Source organism: Zosterops lateralis, assembly GCF_965231275.1.
Source record: "Zosterops lateralis genome assembly, chromosome: 4".
NCBI classification, from domain to species: Eukaryota; Metazoa; Chordata; class Aves; order Passeriformes; family Zosteropidae; genus Zosterops; species Zosterops lateralis.
The window spans coordinates 27,597,699-27,615,801 of record NC_139765.1 but is presented as its reverse complement, the minus strand read 5'-3'; the positions used below and the strand labels follow the sequence as shown (position 1 = coordinate 27,615,801).

Genomic DNA, 18,103 nt, shown 5'->3' with positions numbered 1-18,103 from the left:
TTCACCTCACCCCAGTCCCCTTGGTATTGATTCCCTTGCCTTAGTGCAGGTATCTACCATCACTGCAGATTCCTTAGGGCATCCCATCTGGCCTCCAGCTGCCATTCAGAAGGGTGCAGGTCTCCCTTCTATATGCCCTGTACAATACTTGACAGTCTCCATGTGCATTTCAAAGACACATCTATAGCAACTCAAATGACATTAGATTCCTACTTTTAAATAACTGAATTGAATCCTGCATCTGTCCTAAGCATGATGGGAGATTAGGTCTCCAAATCAGAGATTCTCATATACAGAAATGAAAGCAAAGGTGTTTCAGTCCCAGATTTAATCTCACATCCAGCTCACATCTAGACACACCCTAGAAATCTTCTCTTAGAATCTGATGTCAAATTCCAGTCTTACTGGCAGTAACCTTGGTTTGCTGACTGCACCTGCAAAAGCTACTGTTTGACTACATTTACCAAGAACTCTTGAGATAGTTCCTGAAAAATTCTAAGATTATTTACTATATTGAACACCATAACTCAGTTGGGTCAAGATTTCAATAGCTGTGAAACACAAACCTCTGTCCCAAAGAGATAATGCTTCCTTCATTCTTAGAAACCAGCTTTGTCATTACATGCCTTCCTTGTACTACTCCAAAGGTCTGGACATGCTTAGATAACCCTTGTGAAATTCTGGCATACTTATGACTTCACTTCACCCCAATAAGCATTTGTCCTTAAATAGATTTTTATTCATTACATTAATGTATTTATTCTACTTGTTACCTGTAAATCTCTTTAACGACTGATACTTGCTTTTAAGGCATTTCTTCACAAATATTATTTCAATTGTCATAATACAAACCTAGAAAACCCTACACTATCCTAAAATATCATATCCAATCAGGCTAATGAATAAATCTTCTCAATGCATAAGCAAAAAATATATCAGCATAAATCTTTAAAGATATTGCAATACTAAGATTTAAATAACTTTTAAATCAGGTCTAATAAAAAAATTTCATGTTCAGTCTGTAGTGAACATATACCAATGAAAGATACCCCCTTGAAACTGCAAAACCAGGAAAAGCATCAAAATACACATATTGAATTGCTTTTCTATTAAAAAGACAAGTAAGGACTTAATGCCTCCATTAATGGAATTTGCATGCAAATTCTGTAATGTTACCATGACTGGCATGTAATACTATGGGCAGGCAAGAGATCATTCAAATATTTCTTACAACATTTAGCTGAGGCACTAAGGCAAAACTCCTTTCTCAATTTAACACCAAAATATTTCTTCAGCTTTGAAGTATACTCTGCAATACAAGCTTCTCACTTCACCTTCTTTTACCTTTGGGATTTGTGTACATAGCACTATCATAGTCTTAAAATAATAATTCTCACAACACTGTACTATGGCAGAGCTAGTTGCCCCATTTTACAGATGCTGAACAAGAGTATAGAGCTTTCCCAAGGGACAGATGTGTGGTTTGTTAAACACTAAGAACCAATGACCCTAAGGAAATTCTACATTTGGCAAAATCTGTCAAATTCCAGCTGCCCTTTATAATATAGAAGCTGGTTTCAGTTACAATATATCATGCAGAATATGTATGATAGAAGAGAGAATTGCACCTATATTCTCAAATTCTAGTTAGCGCATAAAATACAGACTTACCAAAGAAAGCAAGAGGCTGCAGCCCCTTCCCCCAGGCTCATCTCACATATATAACAAACACCATGTGAGTTTACTTATGTGGCCACTTAAATCCCTCATTTTGATACCTGCCTAGATGATTCAATTCTTTCAATTCTCTGATCAACTCACTCCTACATCTGAAATTTTCCTTTCTCCAGCTTCCTTCCTTCTAAAATCTCATTCTATTGCTGTACACTCACTTTCCCTTTCATTGAATGGTTTGAGTTAAAAGGGACCGTTAAAAGCTATTAGATCCAAACCCCCTGCAATAAGCTGGGACATCTTCAACTAGACCAGGTTGCTCAGAGCCCCATCCAATCTCACTTTGAACACTTCCATAGACTGGGCATCCACAACTTCTCTGAGCACCTCTCTTCTTTTGTTTTCTCCTATCTATTGTTATATTCCTTCCAAAGCTACTTATGTTACTCTAAATAAACCTTCACAGTATCCAGTTGATTCCAGTTCTATTTGATTTTCCCAAATTTGCTCTTCTGCTTTCTCAAGGTCTCTCGAAGTCCCTAATGGTCCCATCTCACACTGACTTTACAGTCACTACATTCCTCTCATTGTCCTTCTATGCATCTAATTTTAATCTCTGTCCTCCCTTTTAAATACAAATTTCATGTCACTTTAATTTCATGTAACTTTTCAGTCTTTTGCCTCTATGTTCCAGTATGCCATCTCTGTTTCTATCTTTGTCTCCTTTGCTCATTTACACTTACATAAAAGCCCAAAATGTTCAAAATTTTCTCAGTAAAATATAGCCTGAGACAGGCTTCTTTGTTTTCTCCTGTCTCCTGTTTGATTTGCAGAAATCATCAGTTCTGATACATTCTCATCCATCAATGCTGCTGTCAAGAATTATTTGATTTATAGGATCTGAGCTAAGGTGATCAAGTAGCCTTGAAATTGCAAAAACTGGAGATTACGATGCATCTGGGTTGGATTCATCTGTCACCTAGAAGTGCAAGACTACACTGAATTATTACTGGACTACTGAATCAATTATGCTGTCAAGCCTCAAAATACCAGGTTGAACAAGCTGAAGACACATTTTCTTTTTAATATGGTAATATAATTTTCTCTTTTTTCATTTCACAAAACTTTATATTATATTATGACAACAATTAAAAATAAAATATAGGCCGTTTCAGCACCCATTTTGACATTCTTGATTTTACTTGTCAACATTTTAATTAAGTTTAAGAGCAGAAAGCAGAAAATACACAGAGTCTGGCACCTAATATATCCCAAGCAGCCACAACAGGGAGCTTGCAGGATTATAAGACTTAAAAAAGATAAAGGAGGAAAAAAAAAAAAAAAAGCTTTTACTGTTTTTTAACTGTAGATCCTTTATGATACTAAAAGCATAATGCATTTTGAAACTAAATTCATTTTAATGACATCATACTGTCAAAGTGCTAGCAATTTCTATTTGATTGATCATTAATTTAGAGAAAGACACTGCTTGTATCTTGCATGAGCAGCAAGTGCATACTACTTTAGAGTAATCTCAAGGTCCCTCAGAATACTTGGACCATTCCCCTGTCAGTGAAATGCTCAGCAGTGACACGACTCAGCTCTTTTGTGTAGCCTGTGGTCAGGAAGCTGTGCTGTGTGACTCTGGGTACTGTACAGACACAGCGCTTGCTGCTCTCCTCTCCGCACCTTATCCCGGCTCTGCCTTAGAAGCCCTCCACTGGAGTATGTAATTAAAGGTCAGAGGGTTGCTGCCCCTTCTGCCTGTGGTCTTATCTCAGATGACAAATCACACAGGAAAAAAAGGGAAAAAGCTGGTCTCCCTTCAGTTTCTATTTTCATTGCCTCCTACTTTTATTTTAGTTGCAACCATATTGCAGCTGTGGGTTCTGAGGAGTAGCAATCCTGAATGCCAAAAGCTGCAACACCTTTAGAGTGGTCTTTCTCCTTGACAGATGTGACTAGATTTTGAAGATACACAGTTATACCCATCCTGGGAAAACATTGCTTGAAATGAGATCCAAATAGCAAGAGATAAATTTGATAAAAGGAATGTCTCACTCCTCAGCTATAAAAAAATCCTACCTTTCAAAGATTAGAATAGTGTTATTTTCACTGAAACAGTTGGAAAATGGATGCAAGACCATTTTCTTCAAAAAAGCTCGGCTTCCAGCTGCTAGTAACATCCCCCTTTTCACCTCAGATTGTGAAAATTGCTTCTATCATGATATTTTTATATCATAAATTTTGAAGGGCCAAAGTGATGGTTCTTTTTTCTAAGCCGCATGCTACAGAAAACATGCACAAGTGAAAATGTGCATTATCAGATAATGATAACGGGTTACTGAGTAACTAAAGTGCTCAAAATGCCCCCATACTACAGAAACAAATGAAAACCCTAAGAATATAATGTAAGAAACCCATAAAGGCACAATAGGTAAGGCTTTAATCCTCCAAATTCTGAGTATGTTACTGTTTCCAAGCATTGTGTGTATTAGGGCAGGGCAACTGGCATGGATTTGTTAACACTCCCACAATTAAACTTCATTAGGCGTCAGAGAAGGGTCTTCAAAGCAGAATTATCTACCAGGAATGGTGCTTGGTGCATTCAAATCACAAATCAGGCCTGGCAGTGGATATGTTTGGAAAATGAAAACTGTACACTACCAAAATTATACCCAGGACTGTGTCCATAAGTCAACAGTGCAGATGACAACTCTGCAGAGTGAAAGCTCATTTACTCTCATAGATGTGCCTTTCAGTATCTGAACTACCTCTAAAAACAGTATATCACCTGTCTGTTAGAAGTCCATAGGAAAAACATTCTATATTTCTGCATGATTTGTGTTTATATTGAATCAGGAATCACAATCTAGAGAATCTCTCCATGTAAGTAACCAACTTCAACCAAGAAATTCATATGCATGTACAAGTGATATTCTAAAAACTTAACACTCTTCACAATAGAGTGTTATTCTTCTTTAATTTATACTTGTGTTTTAGTATCCTGTTGAACTATAATTAAAGGAACTAACACACACTGTTTGCTGCTTTCATTAGTAAAATGTACTAGGTAGATGTGTTTATGTTTTCCTATTAGATATAAATAAAATATATAAATAGAGTTATGTTTTATAGTTATTTGTCAAAGGAGATCTCTTACAATGCATCTCTTTAATAATATTTATTTATTGTTGTTATTAAGTAGTCACAGAGTATCCATTATGTTCTAAGGAATTTTTTTTTTTCCCAAATATTCTTCTCTGGAGCTGTTACACATCTTCTGCCCATAAATGCTGTGGTAAAACAGGTGTCTGTGGAGGGGTGTGTGCTGGGGGAGGGGAGTGTGTAGGAATCAGTCCTGTGAGACAATTCCAACCATAACCTTTTTTGTTTAGTACTCAGTATTCCAGAATAAAATAATTTCATAATGTCTGTCCTATTTTCAGTCATGCATAGATGAATTGCTAACCACATCTTAATGGCATTGACAGTATACCTCTTATTCTTTTCCCCCCTTTTCTTCAAGGGCTGTTTAGGAGCTTTATTTTTTATTCAACATCATTTGTTGCAATGTGCATTTTGGGTTTTCTAAAGTTCCGTATGTTTTGTTATTAAGTTTCTGTAATAGTTCATCCCTACCAACCCCCCTTTCCCAAATCCCTGTATTTTCCCCTTACAATAACCTCTCCCAGTTCATTGTAATCTTCCCTGATAAGACCTATTACCACACCCTAAAGCTTGAGTGCTCTAGCAAAAGCTGGTGACTGAGCCAAGCTTCAGATTCCCCACTCCCCTTTTCACCCCTAAATGGCCATGCCAATGCCCCCTGTTCCTAAGTCACTCCCCTTCATTCCCAAAGGTAACGCCCCCTGTGCTTAAGGGCAGGTAAGCCCTAGAAATCTTCACTTGCACCTGGGTTTCAGCCTAAATAAAACCTTCCTGGTCCCTAAGTGTGAATCCGCTCCTTTTTCCAGCTGGAACACGTCTCTGTCTAGGATTTGGACCCACAAATAACTCGTTTATATGGCTATCTGAAGAGCAAGGCTGGCTGGAAGTACAGCTCAGAAGAAATCATAATCATTACAATGAGAAGACATCAAACGGTGTGCAGTAGATTCGTATAGACGTTCCCTGTCACAGAGAGAATAATCTGAAATATATTTACATACCTAGAATCAAGGTATGCTGAAAACCACCTTAATATGCTTGCAGCCCTAACAGATACACAGATACACACGATCTTGGAAAGACTATGACCTCCAGGGAAAATCTCCAGACCAGGCACACAAAGGACAAGCACTAAATCTGCCCATGTGTGGACTGTAGAATACTTTTTTTTTTTTTTTTTTTTTTTTTTTTTTTTTTTTTTTTTTGAGGGTTTGGGGAATGCTCAGCACCTTCGAGAACTTCATAAACGCATGTACACAGGAGTAGCTTTTACCTTGGATATGATGGGTTTGATTCCCCACAAAATCATAATTCTCAGTAAAGTTGTTGGGTTGTTTTTCTTTTAAGTCTTATTTGCCTCTTGTGCTAAGCACAGGCATAGCACAAATTCCAGCACCAAAACACAGCATGAAAGGAAGTGCATCTGAACAGGAAACACCATGTGCCTGCACAGTCTTCCTTCACAGTGATTTTCCTGGTTATTCCCTGCCTGGCTGAGCATGTTGTAAGTGGAGCTAAGCACAGAAAACAGCGCATAGGAGAAAGAAAGTCCTTGCACCACCGCTGTCCTATGATCTCATTCAGAGAGTGGAGAGAATTTATTGCATAACAGTTCTCCAGCTCTCCTTTTTGTGGTAAAATGTAGCAAAACAGATTTTATGAGTGTGTTGCAAAACAAGTTCAGCAGACGCAACACAGCGGTCTCATGGTGTTGTGCACTGGTGCAACTTCCAGCAGGGATTTCACTAAGCTGGCAGAGACAGGGACATGCCAACTCAAGCCAACCGTGACAAGGCAGTGCATTTCATTTGTGAACAACTAGGGAAACCACAGCATGGTGCTATCATAGGGGAGGAACCAGGCAGAAATAATTTCATTGTTTCAACATGGGGAAATAGTGACACTAATCCACTTGAAAATCCTGTTTATGGAACCATTAGTTCTGAAAATTTATTTTCTGGAACTGTGATTTTCCAGAGTCTCCTCTAAGACTATTCTTGTTGGAATTTTTGTGTTCAAAGCAATTCCTGCACCTACTTGCAAAAAGAATGATAAACAATTTCATTGAATGCAAATTAACACCACCTTTTAAGTTAGCTAGGAGCACAGCTCTGCAGCTCTGGAGCACACATCTCCTACAGATGTTCTGTCCATTCATGTCCAGGCTGACACAGGGAGTGGAATGTCATGGTCCCTGTCTTTCCCTATGCCTAGATGAACCACATATACACAGGTTTGACAGGCACACTGTACATGTAGAAAGTCATACACCTGGTAGTCCAAACAAGTGGGATAGGTCTGTCAGAGGCTCTACATCCTGCAGGATTCTGTTAGAACTTGCAGAAAGAGGAGACCATTTCTTTTGCCCGCTAATGTTTAAACTATTAGCTGCTATTATATTCAATAATAGATGTCTTAGCCAGATGAATGAGGAGCCATAGATTGAATTGCAACTTTGTTTACAGAGGTTAAAAAAGAAAAATGGGAAAAAGAATTATGATTCCTGTAAAGACAGCACATCCATATTGATAAGGGGAAAAAAATTAGGATGAATAGATTATTGCAGATCTTGACAATAAAACCAGAAAGAACAAGATTATGAAATTTCATCATGTCAGAAACACTGAAATTCTTTGTTCCTTTGTCCTCCTACCAGAAACCCTCCTAACAGCATTGAAACAACACTTTTAGGAAATTGGGTTATTCACATAAAATAGGAAAAATGCTAGTTCATGATAGATAAAGTTACTTTTAAATAAGGCACATTTTGACATCAAAAGCTGTATCTACAGTAAGCCATTTGAAACATATCTTAAAAAGACAAGAAGACAACATGCAAACTCTGAACTACATTTAATAAATAAATATAAAGGTGAGAAGTCAGAATTTAGTTTTATGAGAATTGGCCCAAGACCCACAACTAAAAAACACTGGCAAAAAGAAACAGTATCATAGGAAAAAAGGTGCTCTTTTCCCCCTCTATGAAAATAGTTTAGTTTTTCAGATGGAGCTGAACAAATAAATAAGGAGAAGCTTATTAAATTGAGTAGCTAATACAAAAAATACACGAAGCATCATGTTATGGGTAATGTCTGTATAAAATAATTCGTGCTGGGAATTAAGAAATATAGAAATAAGAAATCACAAGCGGCTACAGGGAAAGCTGATTTACATCTGTAAGGGGACTGGCGGCTCTGACGAGGAACCATGAAATTTTCGGAGATGGGCCATCAGGGGTTATCAGCTAGGTTACTCCTAGACGATTAATACCAGATATGCATCAACTACAAGACGTCAAGACTGATCATACCAATATTGGTTTCTCAGAAATCTCATCAATTCCTGTCTCCGCCCAGAAGGCTATCCAGGAGAACAGGAGTCCCAAAAGAAGACACATGAATATGTGATCTGAGTAGAAGTGGACAAAGAAACCCTGCCTCGGGGAGAATAAACTGTATAAAAACTGCACTTTTGGTGACGGGATTTGTGGACAAGGGGGTCCGGTGCGATAGAGGCCAGTCCGAGGTTCACCCGGCTTCAATCCCGGGGTTGGAGTTGTCTTTTTATTGTGGCTTTTCCGAGTTCACTGTTAAGCTAAATAAATTTTATTTTTTATTTTTCAAATCCAGCTATCCCATTTTTTACAATCACGAGCAGTTTAGTTTTGTTCAGGTTTCATCCAGACTGAGAGCTACAGGAACTGTGACAGAGCAAGCATAATTTTACAATCACTTTCTAAAATTACAGTCTAATAAGGTAACCTGTATTTTACTCTACGTACTCATGTAACTAAGTTAAAACTTGAAGGACACTTATGTACTTGTTCTCCTATCTCATATTAATTTGGATCCCATGTGCTGTGAGTATACATAGCGGCATATGTCCTTAATTTGAAAGTGTATTGCTTTCTCAAAGTTTCCATTAACTAGCAATTCAAGAGTTAAAAACTCAGTAAGTCTCATCTGGACAATTAGAAAAAAAAAAAAAAAAAGATCAAGCAATTCCAGACCTGAGCTAAATTCTGTTTACTTCTTTTCTGCATGAATGCAACTTTTCAAAAAAACTTTTTTTTCAGAGACTAACCACAGGAAAATTTGAAAAGAAGAAATTTATTTGCAAAATACTTGATCACAGATACAAGCCATAGCTAAGGTGCACAGATAAAGAGTGCACAGATTCTTGAGATACTGTTAAGTATGCCAGCCTCAGGACTGAAAGTAGTGGAGGTGGGTGGTGTTGTGGCACTGAACATAAACTCAAGTAGGTATAATCGTTCCACCAGGTGTGATCCATTCCAGTGTGTAATCACACTTTCTGTGAGGAAATTGCCCCTTATGTCTAGCCTAAACTTCCCCTGATGCACCTTAAGATTGTGTCCTCTCATCCTGACTGCATGGAAACGCAGTGTTTCTCTTCACTGCTTGTAAACCATTACATGTACAACCCTACATGTACAGGAACCCTACAGGAAAGGTAAGGCTATAAATTAAAATAACTATATGTGTTGAAAGGCGAGACTTCCCTGGCAGTTCCATCCAAGCTGCCAAAGCCTGTCTCATGCAAAGCTGGCTGCTGAAGAGTTTTCCATTCTGCCTTTACTGGCACTTTCCCATGCTGGATGCACAAGACACGAAAAAGGGAAAGAAGTGACAGCTGTTTTGAAAATCTATATGATCCCTGTTTTAGATCTGTTAGAAATCAATTTATTTTGCTAGGAAAATGCAAAGTGGCCCTGGCAGCCAACAGAAAACTAATTATTTTGCATGCATTGTGCAACAGTATTCATTAGTTTTACATGAATGGTGAGAGGTCAGTCAGGAATAGAATCCCATTGTGCTACCCTTCAAAGAACTTGCCATGTAATTGAATAGAATTAAGGAATTAAATATGCAGGCAGAATGAACACTAATGGTTAGCAAACAGCACATTGAAAATATCTACAACTTCTTTGTCTAAATTCTTGAGTTGAGGTCTTAGGGAAAGGTGATTAGATAAAAAGCAAAAATGAAAACAAGAACACTGGGAGATGTGCATAAAATACATGAAAAAGGAAGCATAATACGACCTGAATGCTGCAGCATATCCAACTTGTCATGTATTAGCACACAGACTTACAATCTACATTATGCCTGTCTACTGTTGTTTTCTGTACAGGGAGCATGCCATGTGTAGGGCCACGTGAGAGACATTTTAGGAAATGTGGTAACGTTCCGACCATATATATACCACAGAGCTAGGTTTTGTTCTGCAGAACGATGAGAACACTGTGAGTCACTAAACGGAATAATTTAAATTCGAAAATAGCTTCCCAGAATCTGCTGAATCCATTCAGAGTTAACTAGCAGGAGAACATCACCATGAAGTGTTCTGGGTCCATCTGTTGGCAACATCATGATGGAAACAGCTTTTAAAATGCTATTTTCAATAAGCTATCACACAACAGCTTGTTTCAACAATATTTCATTACCTTTTTGTTTGTTTGCCACCTTCTATAAAAAACAGCTTGGAGGGAAGGAGGCATTTCAGTACTATAAACTGATGTAGGGTGGGAGGGACAGAGATACTACAGAAACAGGCAAAATGAGAAACAACTATAAAAAGAAAAAATAGACAAAATTGTAATTTCAGACCCTCTGCAATCTAGATTGAAAGCAGCATGTGGAACCTGAACTATGGTGGTGTCAGAAGGGGATGGTCTGCACCAGCCTCTCAATTGAATTATTGTACAGTGACAGTGTCACCGTAGGAAGCCAACGGCCCCTAGACAGAAATGGCAAGTGCACTCACCTAGTAATTACCTTTAATTCTGCAAGACCTTCTGAACTGTGTGCTCCAATGAGAACTGAAAGGAAGATTCACCTCCATCACTGTGACACAGTCACTTGTGTGGTACCAAAATAACCTGGTCTATACAACTCCTAGGAAAATATCATGCGTCCACTGGCTTACTCCTCAAGTAAAACAAACGCCAGTGACATACTGATGGTACAAAGCCTGCATCTGATAGCATCAGAGTGGCTCAGCTGCAGGGATCAGCTCAGCAATAAAGAACAGATGGCTGCACTTCAACCCAAAATTAGTAGAAGATGAAGTTCTTTTGGTTCACACTAAAAAAGTTTCACAATTAGTCAATTCAGCATGCAGTTGTCCGAGATAGCTTTGGCACATCAAATGCCATGACTTTTTAAACAAGGAAATAGATAATTCCAAGGTTTCCTCTGACTTATTGCATGATCCCATGATTCTAAAATAAACTACTCTATGCTGATTATATTACTGATTCAAGTTTTAACATATATTTGCTTTAAAGTTTTGATTTTAAAGAGACACCCTCCTTAAAGAATTATTAAAGTTTTAAAAACATTATGCATCTTGTTTCCCAAACAGTACTAGAAACATGGATAGTTAGGAAGGATGGAAGTTCATAAGCAATACTATATGGGAAAGTAAAACAAAACAGAAAAATTAGACTTCATGGGGAGGCAGAAAGAAAAGAGTAAACCTGAAAAAGTAATATGGAAATAGTAATGATAAATTCAGAACATAGCCTTGAAAGAAAAGTATGCAAAAATACAAAATATTCTATAAGGACTTCACTCATTATTAGCACTATAAGAAATATGTACAGATACCTCTCTGTACATCTGGGCTCATTCATAAAATATTTTATCTTCTTCTGCTACTAAGAATGATTCTTAAGAAGACAAATTATTTTGTGTTCTGTTTATGTCTTTTACCTACTCATATGCATAAAGCCATAACATCCTCTTAGAATACGTGCATCTTAGCCTGCTATTAAAAGGAGAGATACAACAAATAAGAGGATGCTTATGGTGAGCACCTACCTGAGGACGTATGACTTTCACTATGTTTTTAAGTGCAGTGTCTGGTGATGGAGGAGAGCAGTCAGGTGTTGGGCCTGTAGAGCTGTTTCTATGGTTACCAGATCCTGGTGCAGTAACTGCTACCTGAGGTGCATTATCTGTGAATAAAAATAACATCTATGTGAAATTACAAGTACTTCATATATTTTAAAATCAAAAAGAACTTTGAAAACAGAGGGTTAATCAGAACACTATTTAAACATATAAAACCTAATATAATTTAGATATATTTATTAAGGAATATATTGCATATTTACACTTATTTTTTCAGCCCATACTTTCATTCTATGTTAAGGCAAGATACAGTATTTTCTCAGTACCTAAACAAAATTAGGTGAAAACCAAGCATGAATATTTTACTTTCATTAGCTTGAATTACTGACTGTGAATCCAAATATTATCACTATAACAGGGGTGACTTGAAAGGGAGATTTATAATGCAACCTCTAGCCCATCCTGCAAAATTCTAACACATATGACCAAGCTCTACAAACACATACTAACTTAGAACATGCTAATAGCCATTATTGACAACTTTCCTTAACATTGTGACCAGCATAACTGACCAGCAAGGACTAATTACATGAAAATATACTCAGTTTCTTGGGTGAAATTTACATCCACCATAGAGTTCTGCACTTCAGTAGCTTTCTTTCCAGCCGTACCTCAGCTAGATAACCTACATCTGGCTTAAAAATACCTGCACACCTACATGTACCTGGGAAACTGCTCTTTGGATATATTTTTGCTCTTACCATTTTATGGCACTGTGATCAGAAGTAACTTATTTCATAAAGTAATAAATGTGTGTTAATACAATGTATCAGAACAATTTTTACACAGTCTTAGATAGGAACTGAAAATGAATTCTCACAATAACATAACTGACATGGAAGAATTTTGATAGCATTTCAGAAAGCCTTAAGTCTCTCATATTCTTTCCTGCCTGAACTGGTGTCTAACTTAGAAATGTTCACGTGGACCATGTAAATAACTACCCTGTGATTTGAAAGCCCAGCTCATGAAAGGAGGGATAGAAAATTGGCAAGAAGAGAAACCTCTAAAGCCTTGCCATACTCTGAAAATCTCATAGTGAGGATAAAGGCTAGATATGAGTAACACCTTAGGGGACCTTAAAGTCTCAGCCTCTTTTGCTCCAGACTATGAAATAGCATCTTCTTTCACTCTACAGACAGATAGAAAATCACCAAGGAACCTCCCTTACTGAGGAATCAGAGAGTTGCTCTAAGAGATCCCTGCCCTCTGTTTGGGGAGACACCAAACAAGGGACTATACTACTGTCAAGAAATGTGGGAATACAGGCACCATATATAGGAAGGTAAAAAATATATTCTATGGTGATAAATGCTCCACATGAATCCAGCTAAGTGCACTTAGCGCACTTATTTACTCACTGGTGTGAGAAACAAACAGAATGATTGTCTCTGACAAACAGCTAAAGCTATAAAGAAACACAAACTCCTCCATACTTCAGCAGCCCCTGCCTTTTTGTCACTATTTCCCTGTGAGCCTGTGTGGCTGTGGCACAACTGCCCTTGAGCTATTTAGTACATGAAAGCCTTGCAAGTGAAATCAGGCAGTGTTGTAGATGCAGAAGTATCTCAAGGATGGATCACTCAAAGGACACATCATAAGAAATGCAGATTGGTGCTGATGGTAACAAACGTAGTTGTCCTGCTGCCAGTTTATTCTGTTTCAAAGACTGGTTGATAATCACCTCAGCTCAGTTTAATCACACTTTAAATATGCAGAAGAGGGTAACAGAGGAGTCAGGTTATATGAGCAAGGTTTTAGTCTTTGCATAGGAAAGACTTCTTGTTGACCCTCTTCAGTAGTAACTCACTGAAGGCCAGGTTCCATACACTCACACAAGTGGCTTTGAACTGACTGAGAGTGACATCCTTGGAAGGAGAATTTATTGGAAGGCATACAGGAGGGGAAGCAGGGCTGTTACATTAGACACTAGACAGAGCTGAGAAAAAATTCTCCATCTACAATGTGTGAATACAACCATAACCAATTCAGCAACATACACAATATGCGGCAATCTCAGAAAAGAGTTACAGTCTTTCTTTCCAAGCAAAATTAAGGGGCAATAAAAAATAAAAAAAAAAGAAAAATGTTTAGAGTACAAAACCAAAATTTTGCAAAAGGAGCTATACTTTTTTTTTTTTTTTTTTTTTTTTTTTTTTTTTTAAATAAAGAACCCAGAAAAAACATCCAACTGCTCAGTATTTCACACCTTCCCTTCTTTCTCAAGGTGCTAAGTGTCTGACAAGTAATGGTTTCTTGTAAACAATTTCTTCATTGTGGACAGCTGTTTATTTTCACAGTAGGATGTTCCCATTAGGCAACCAATAATGATTTACTACCTGGGTCTGCTCCATCAGAGAGAGAACGCCATCAAATTAGTTCCTGCAACCAATTTGTAGGACCTGTCTGCTTATGTACATAGTACTTACAGTTTCATTAGAAGTATCTTTGAATATATTTTCTTTGGAATTAAATTATATAATAATCACGTTTTAATTTTCCCTGATGACAAAACTACAGCAATTTTTTTTCCCCTTCAGATAATTGTAATGGCAACACTGCAAGTATCACAAAAAATATTTAATGGCAAATAGAACTTGGAAACTTAAGAAACTACCAAATTTACAAACTACCAAAGTAAAGATTAGCTCTCATCCTGAATTTCAGATAGGTGCTACAGATGGGGCCAACAGGGAAATATTTACAACTGTCATTCTCTTCTATTTCCTGGCTCACGTTGCAACAATCTAGATGTTTTTGTGTAACTCAGAAAACATCAGGCTCCAGGGATCATCTAGCAGCTAAAAACTAATGAATTTCAGCATGCTCTAACAATATTTATTCCTTTTTTCCTCCATCACACACAAGAAGTTGTCACAAGGTCTATGTAATTGGAGCTTATTCTGATTTTTGAAAATGCTTACTGAGGACTTGATAGTCTCCTTTTTCTTTATTTCAGGGCAAAAGAAATAGAATAGAACAAGGAAAATATATGAATATGGTCTTCTAGTATATTGTAAGAGCAAACTAAGGTGTTCTTCTAGGGCTGTCTTCTAAGATGTCAGACAAAAACATAAAAATGTCAACTGTTTAACTGAGATGACAGAAAAAAAGCCATACACAGGGAATTGTGCCTTTTCCTGTGCTGTGTGACATCAGTAGTTGGCTTCATATGGTTTTTTTTCTTAGCGAACACTTCACAGAGGAAAATGCCCTCATGGATGATAATAGACCATAACACCAGAGTTCAACAAATGCTTCATCAACATTTTCATCCCACTATCTATGTTCTGTGAGGACAAACCACTCATTGAAACTTTTCTAAGAGATAATTTTTTCTCATAATGTACTCAAAGAAAAGGCACTGTATGTATACAATGCCACAATATTAACTATCAGGCAATACTAAGTACACCAACCAGAACACTTACTGCATCCAAGCAAGCAAAATATCAAAAGCCAGACACAAACCATATTCCAGAAATATAGTTATAATTAGATTTCACCTCAGAAATAAATCTTTAAAATGGAACACACAGTTAATCTAGTTTTCTACTTTCATTGCAGAAACATGGTAGCATCCTTATCAAAATTTACAGTTATGTCTGTATTAGCTATTAAATTAGTTATTTCTACAACTTAGTGTAATGGCAATGGATCAGCAGATCAAAAGCAATTAATCTGCATGACACTCCATTAAGAACATATGTGGGTTTGAACTTTTAGCACTATTTAGCAATTTATTTATTCTTCCAAATACCCCCACCATACATGCTCCTCACACTTCCAGCTTCCACGAGGACCCTATGCTTTTGGGGCCCACCTAAAATGGAGTTTCAGATCCAGAAGCAATCTGGTGTATGTGCTGGTCCAAAGCTGGTCTGTGACTGAAGAAATGAATAGCAACTGCAAATGACAATTTATTTCATATTCACATCCAGTGCTCTGAACCACTATGAAAATGTATACTCCACCTATTTTATTTCCATATTCCAAGTATTTGTGGAGTCACTTAAATACTACATTTTCAGATTTACAATTTGCTATAAAAATGGAAGAAATATGTATTTCACTTTAGAGATATGGACCAGTAATAACCTAGAACTAGATTACACTACACACCTAATGCTATGTTTAAATATATACTAAATTCTAAAACATCCAGAAAGACAATACTAGGCATGAACAAAATACTTAAAGCCTAATAATCATTATGACCTTGTAGAAATTTATACTACAAACTCAGGGTTTGAATAGGTTTGTTCATTGTGAATCTGGGAGAGAAAAAAAGACAAGGGTGGAAAATTAATGTGCATGAATATACATATGCATAAATACATAGAGATACATCTGCACACATAAATGGACAACAAATCCAAAGGCACCCTATTATTAGTAATAGCTTCCTGAAGCTCTTCTCAATGCGGAATATTTCATGCAATGCTTCAAACTACTTGAAGGTAGGTCAAAATCATGCATCTGCTTTGGACACCACAGCATCAGGAATAATGCAAAAAATGTGGATAAAGGTCCAGATAGCTCAGTGCCATCTGGGCTCAATTTTTTTTAGTGTGATAAAAAGACAGACCTAGGTTTGATCAATTATAGCAGACTCAATTTGCTAGACTATTAGAAAACTCTCATCTAGTCTGGCCACTTCTATGGGTTTGCATCTGTCTTTAGGAAAAAAAACTTGTCTGTCCTCTTAACATCAAATATGCTACATGAAGGCAAAAAGCTCTGAAAAGAACATGGCAATGCTAATCATTTGTCCTGGACAGAAATCTATCATAATCACAATTGAGATCTTGGAGGAGTAATAAAGAAAATATTATAGAAATAGTAGTATTTCTGGAGGATCAGTCTGCAATGACTTAATTTACATACATCTCGCAGAGAATAGAGCCACCAAAAAGGCTAATCTAACTGACTGGTTAAGAAATTAACACATAATGTAGGTCCCATCATGTGTGGTACAATTAGGAACAGATTTTAATGTTCTTCAATAATGAAAGAATGATCATCTACTCCTTTTAAAATCTTCATAACTGGAATGAAAAAATAACTGCCACTTATAATCCCACTGGAGTGATAGATAAACCAGCAATTTCTGATTCCTGTGATAATCACAGATATGGATGCTTTATTAGGTATATGCTGATACCCTCATGCTGAGGACACCAAGAAACTTCCCTGATTCTGCTCAGGGGAACCTTTGAGCTTGATCTACAAGCAAGAAAGAGACACAGACTCACATGAACAGTCATCTACATCTGATTCTGTATGGTAAAGAGAATTTGGGCCCAGTGATGCCCTGAATCTTGTAGAGGGCTCATTAACAACCCTTTCTAAGGCAAAACAAGGAAATTCAAGCTATTCTTCTAAACCAAACCCACAGACTTGAGTAAAAATATGTGTGTTTTTATGAGGACAGCACTTGGGCTCAGTCCATGCATTGTGGATCACTCTTGGCTGCTGGATTCTAACAAGAGCAGATTTACAAGGCAGGAGCCCAAGCCATCAAGGAGGAAAAAAACTAACATAGACCCAAACTGAGCAGAGTATATCACAAAATTGCAGGAACCACACTGATTTTATTCACAGATGCCATGTGTAAGACTTTTTGGACAGCACATGTGATATAAATGTGTTGTCCCCTGTAAGTGGAGGACTCATTGTAAAGATTAACAGCAATGGCATATAGTAGATTACGCAGTTCATAGAGAAGGCCTGAAAAAAAATTAGAAAATCTCCTATTTTGTCAGGCAGATAACAAAAGCATTCATGTTACAGAATAGCCTCAAACAGGATTAACTAATTTTCCATAGCATAGGATTCAGCTTTAAAATTGTTTTAACTTCACTAAATCCCCAAGCAAATCTTCCCTCCTACATGATTATTCAATATGGAATAAATTTTATAAACTACACATAAGGACAATCATGTATTTCAGGATTTCAAGGAACAAACATTACCAGAGACATTTCAAAAAAACAGATGGAATAGTGAAGAATAGAATCAGAAAGTAGCTACACTGGATGCATAGGGAGAATGCCTAGACTCAACTGTTTGAATTTGCTCTCTTGAATTTGCTTGGCTCCCACACACTTAAACCTGAATAGCCATTGTTCTGAGTAGAATTGTAAGTATATATCTGCAACTGTCTTGTTGAAAGCACTCAAAGATATAACTGGCCTAGGCTTGGATGTTGCAGCTATTTCAGGATTGCATTTGGAATTAATTACCAGTGAAGTGCATTCCAGTGGCAGCAGGGGGTCTGTTTAGTTGTTTCTGCATCATTCAAGAAAGTTGGGTATGAC

The 18,103-nt window shown here is 37.2% G+C and overlaps 1 protein-coding gene across 2 annotated transcripts in view; it reads right to left on the bottom strand.

Annotated features, from left to right (window-relative positions):
• ANKS1B (ankyrin repeat and sterile alpha motif domain containing 1B) overlaps positions 1-18,103 on the bottom strand; it is a gene marked incomplete at its 5' end in the record, with an annotated part of 414,325 nt that overhangs the window by 257,837 nt on the left and 138,385 nt on the right. For both annotated transcript variants that reach the window (XM_083860540.1, XM_083860539.1), the window contains one exon: positions 11,691-11,827. In XM_083860540.1, the coding sequence (XP_083716666.1) occupies positions 11,691-11,827 (137 nt within the window). The remainder of the gene's footprint in view (positions 1-11,690; positions 11,828-18,103) is intronic.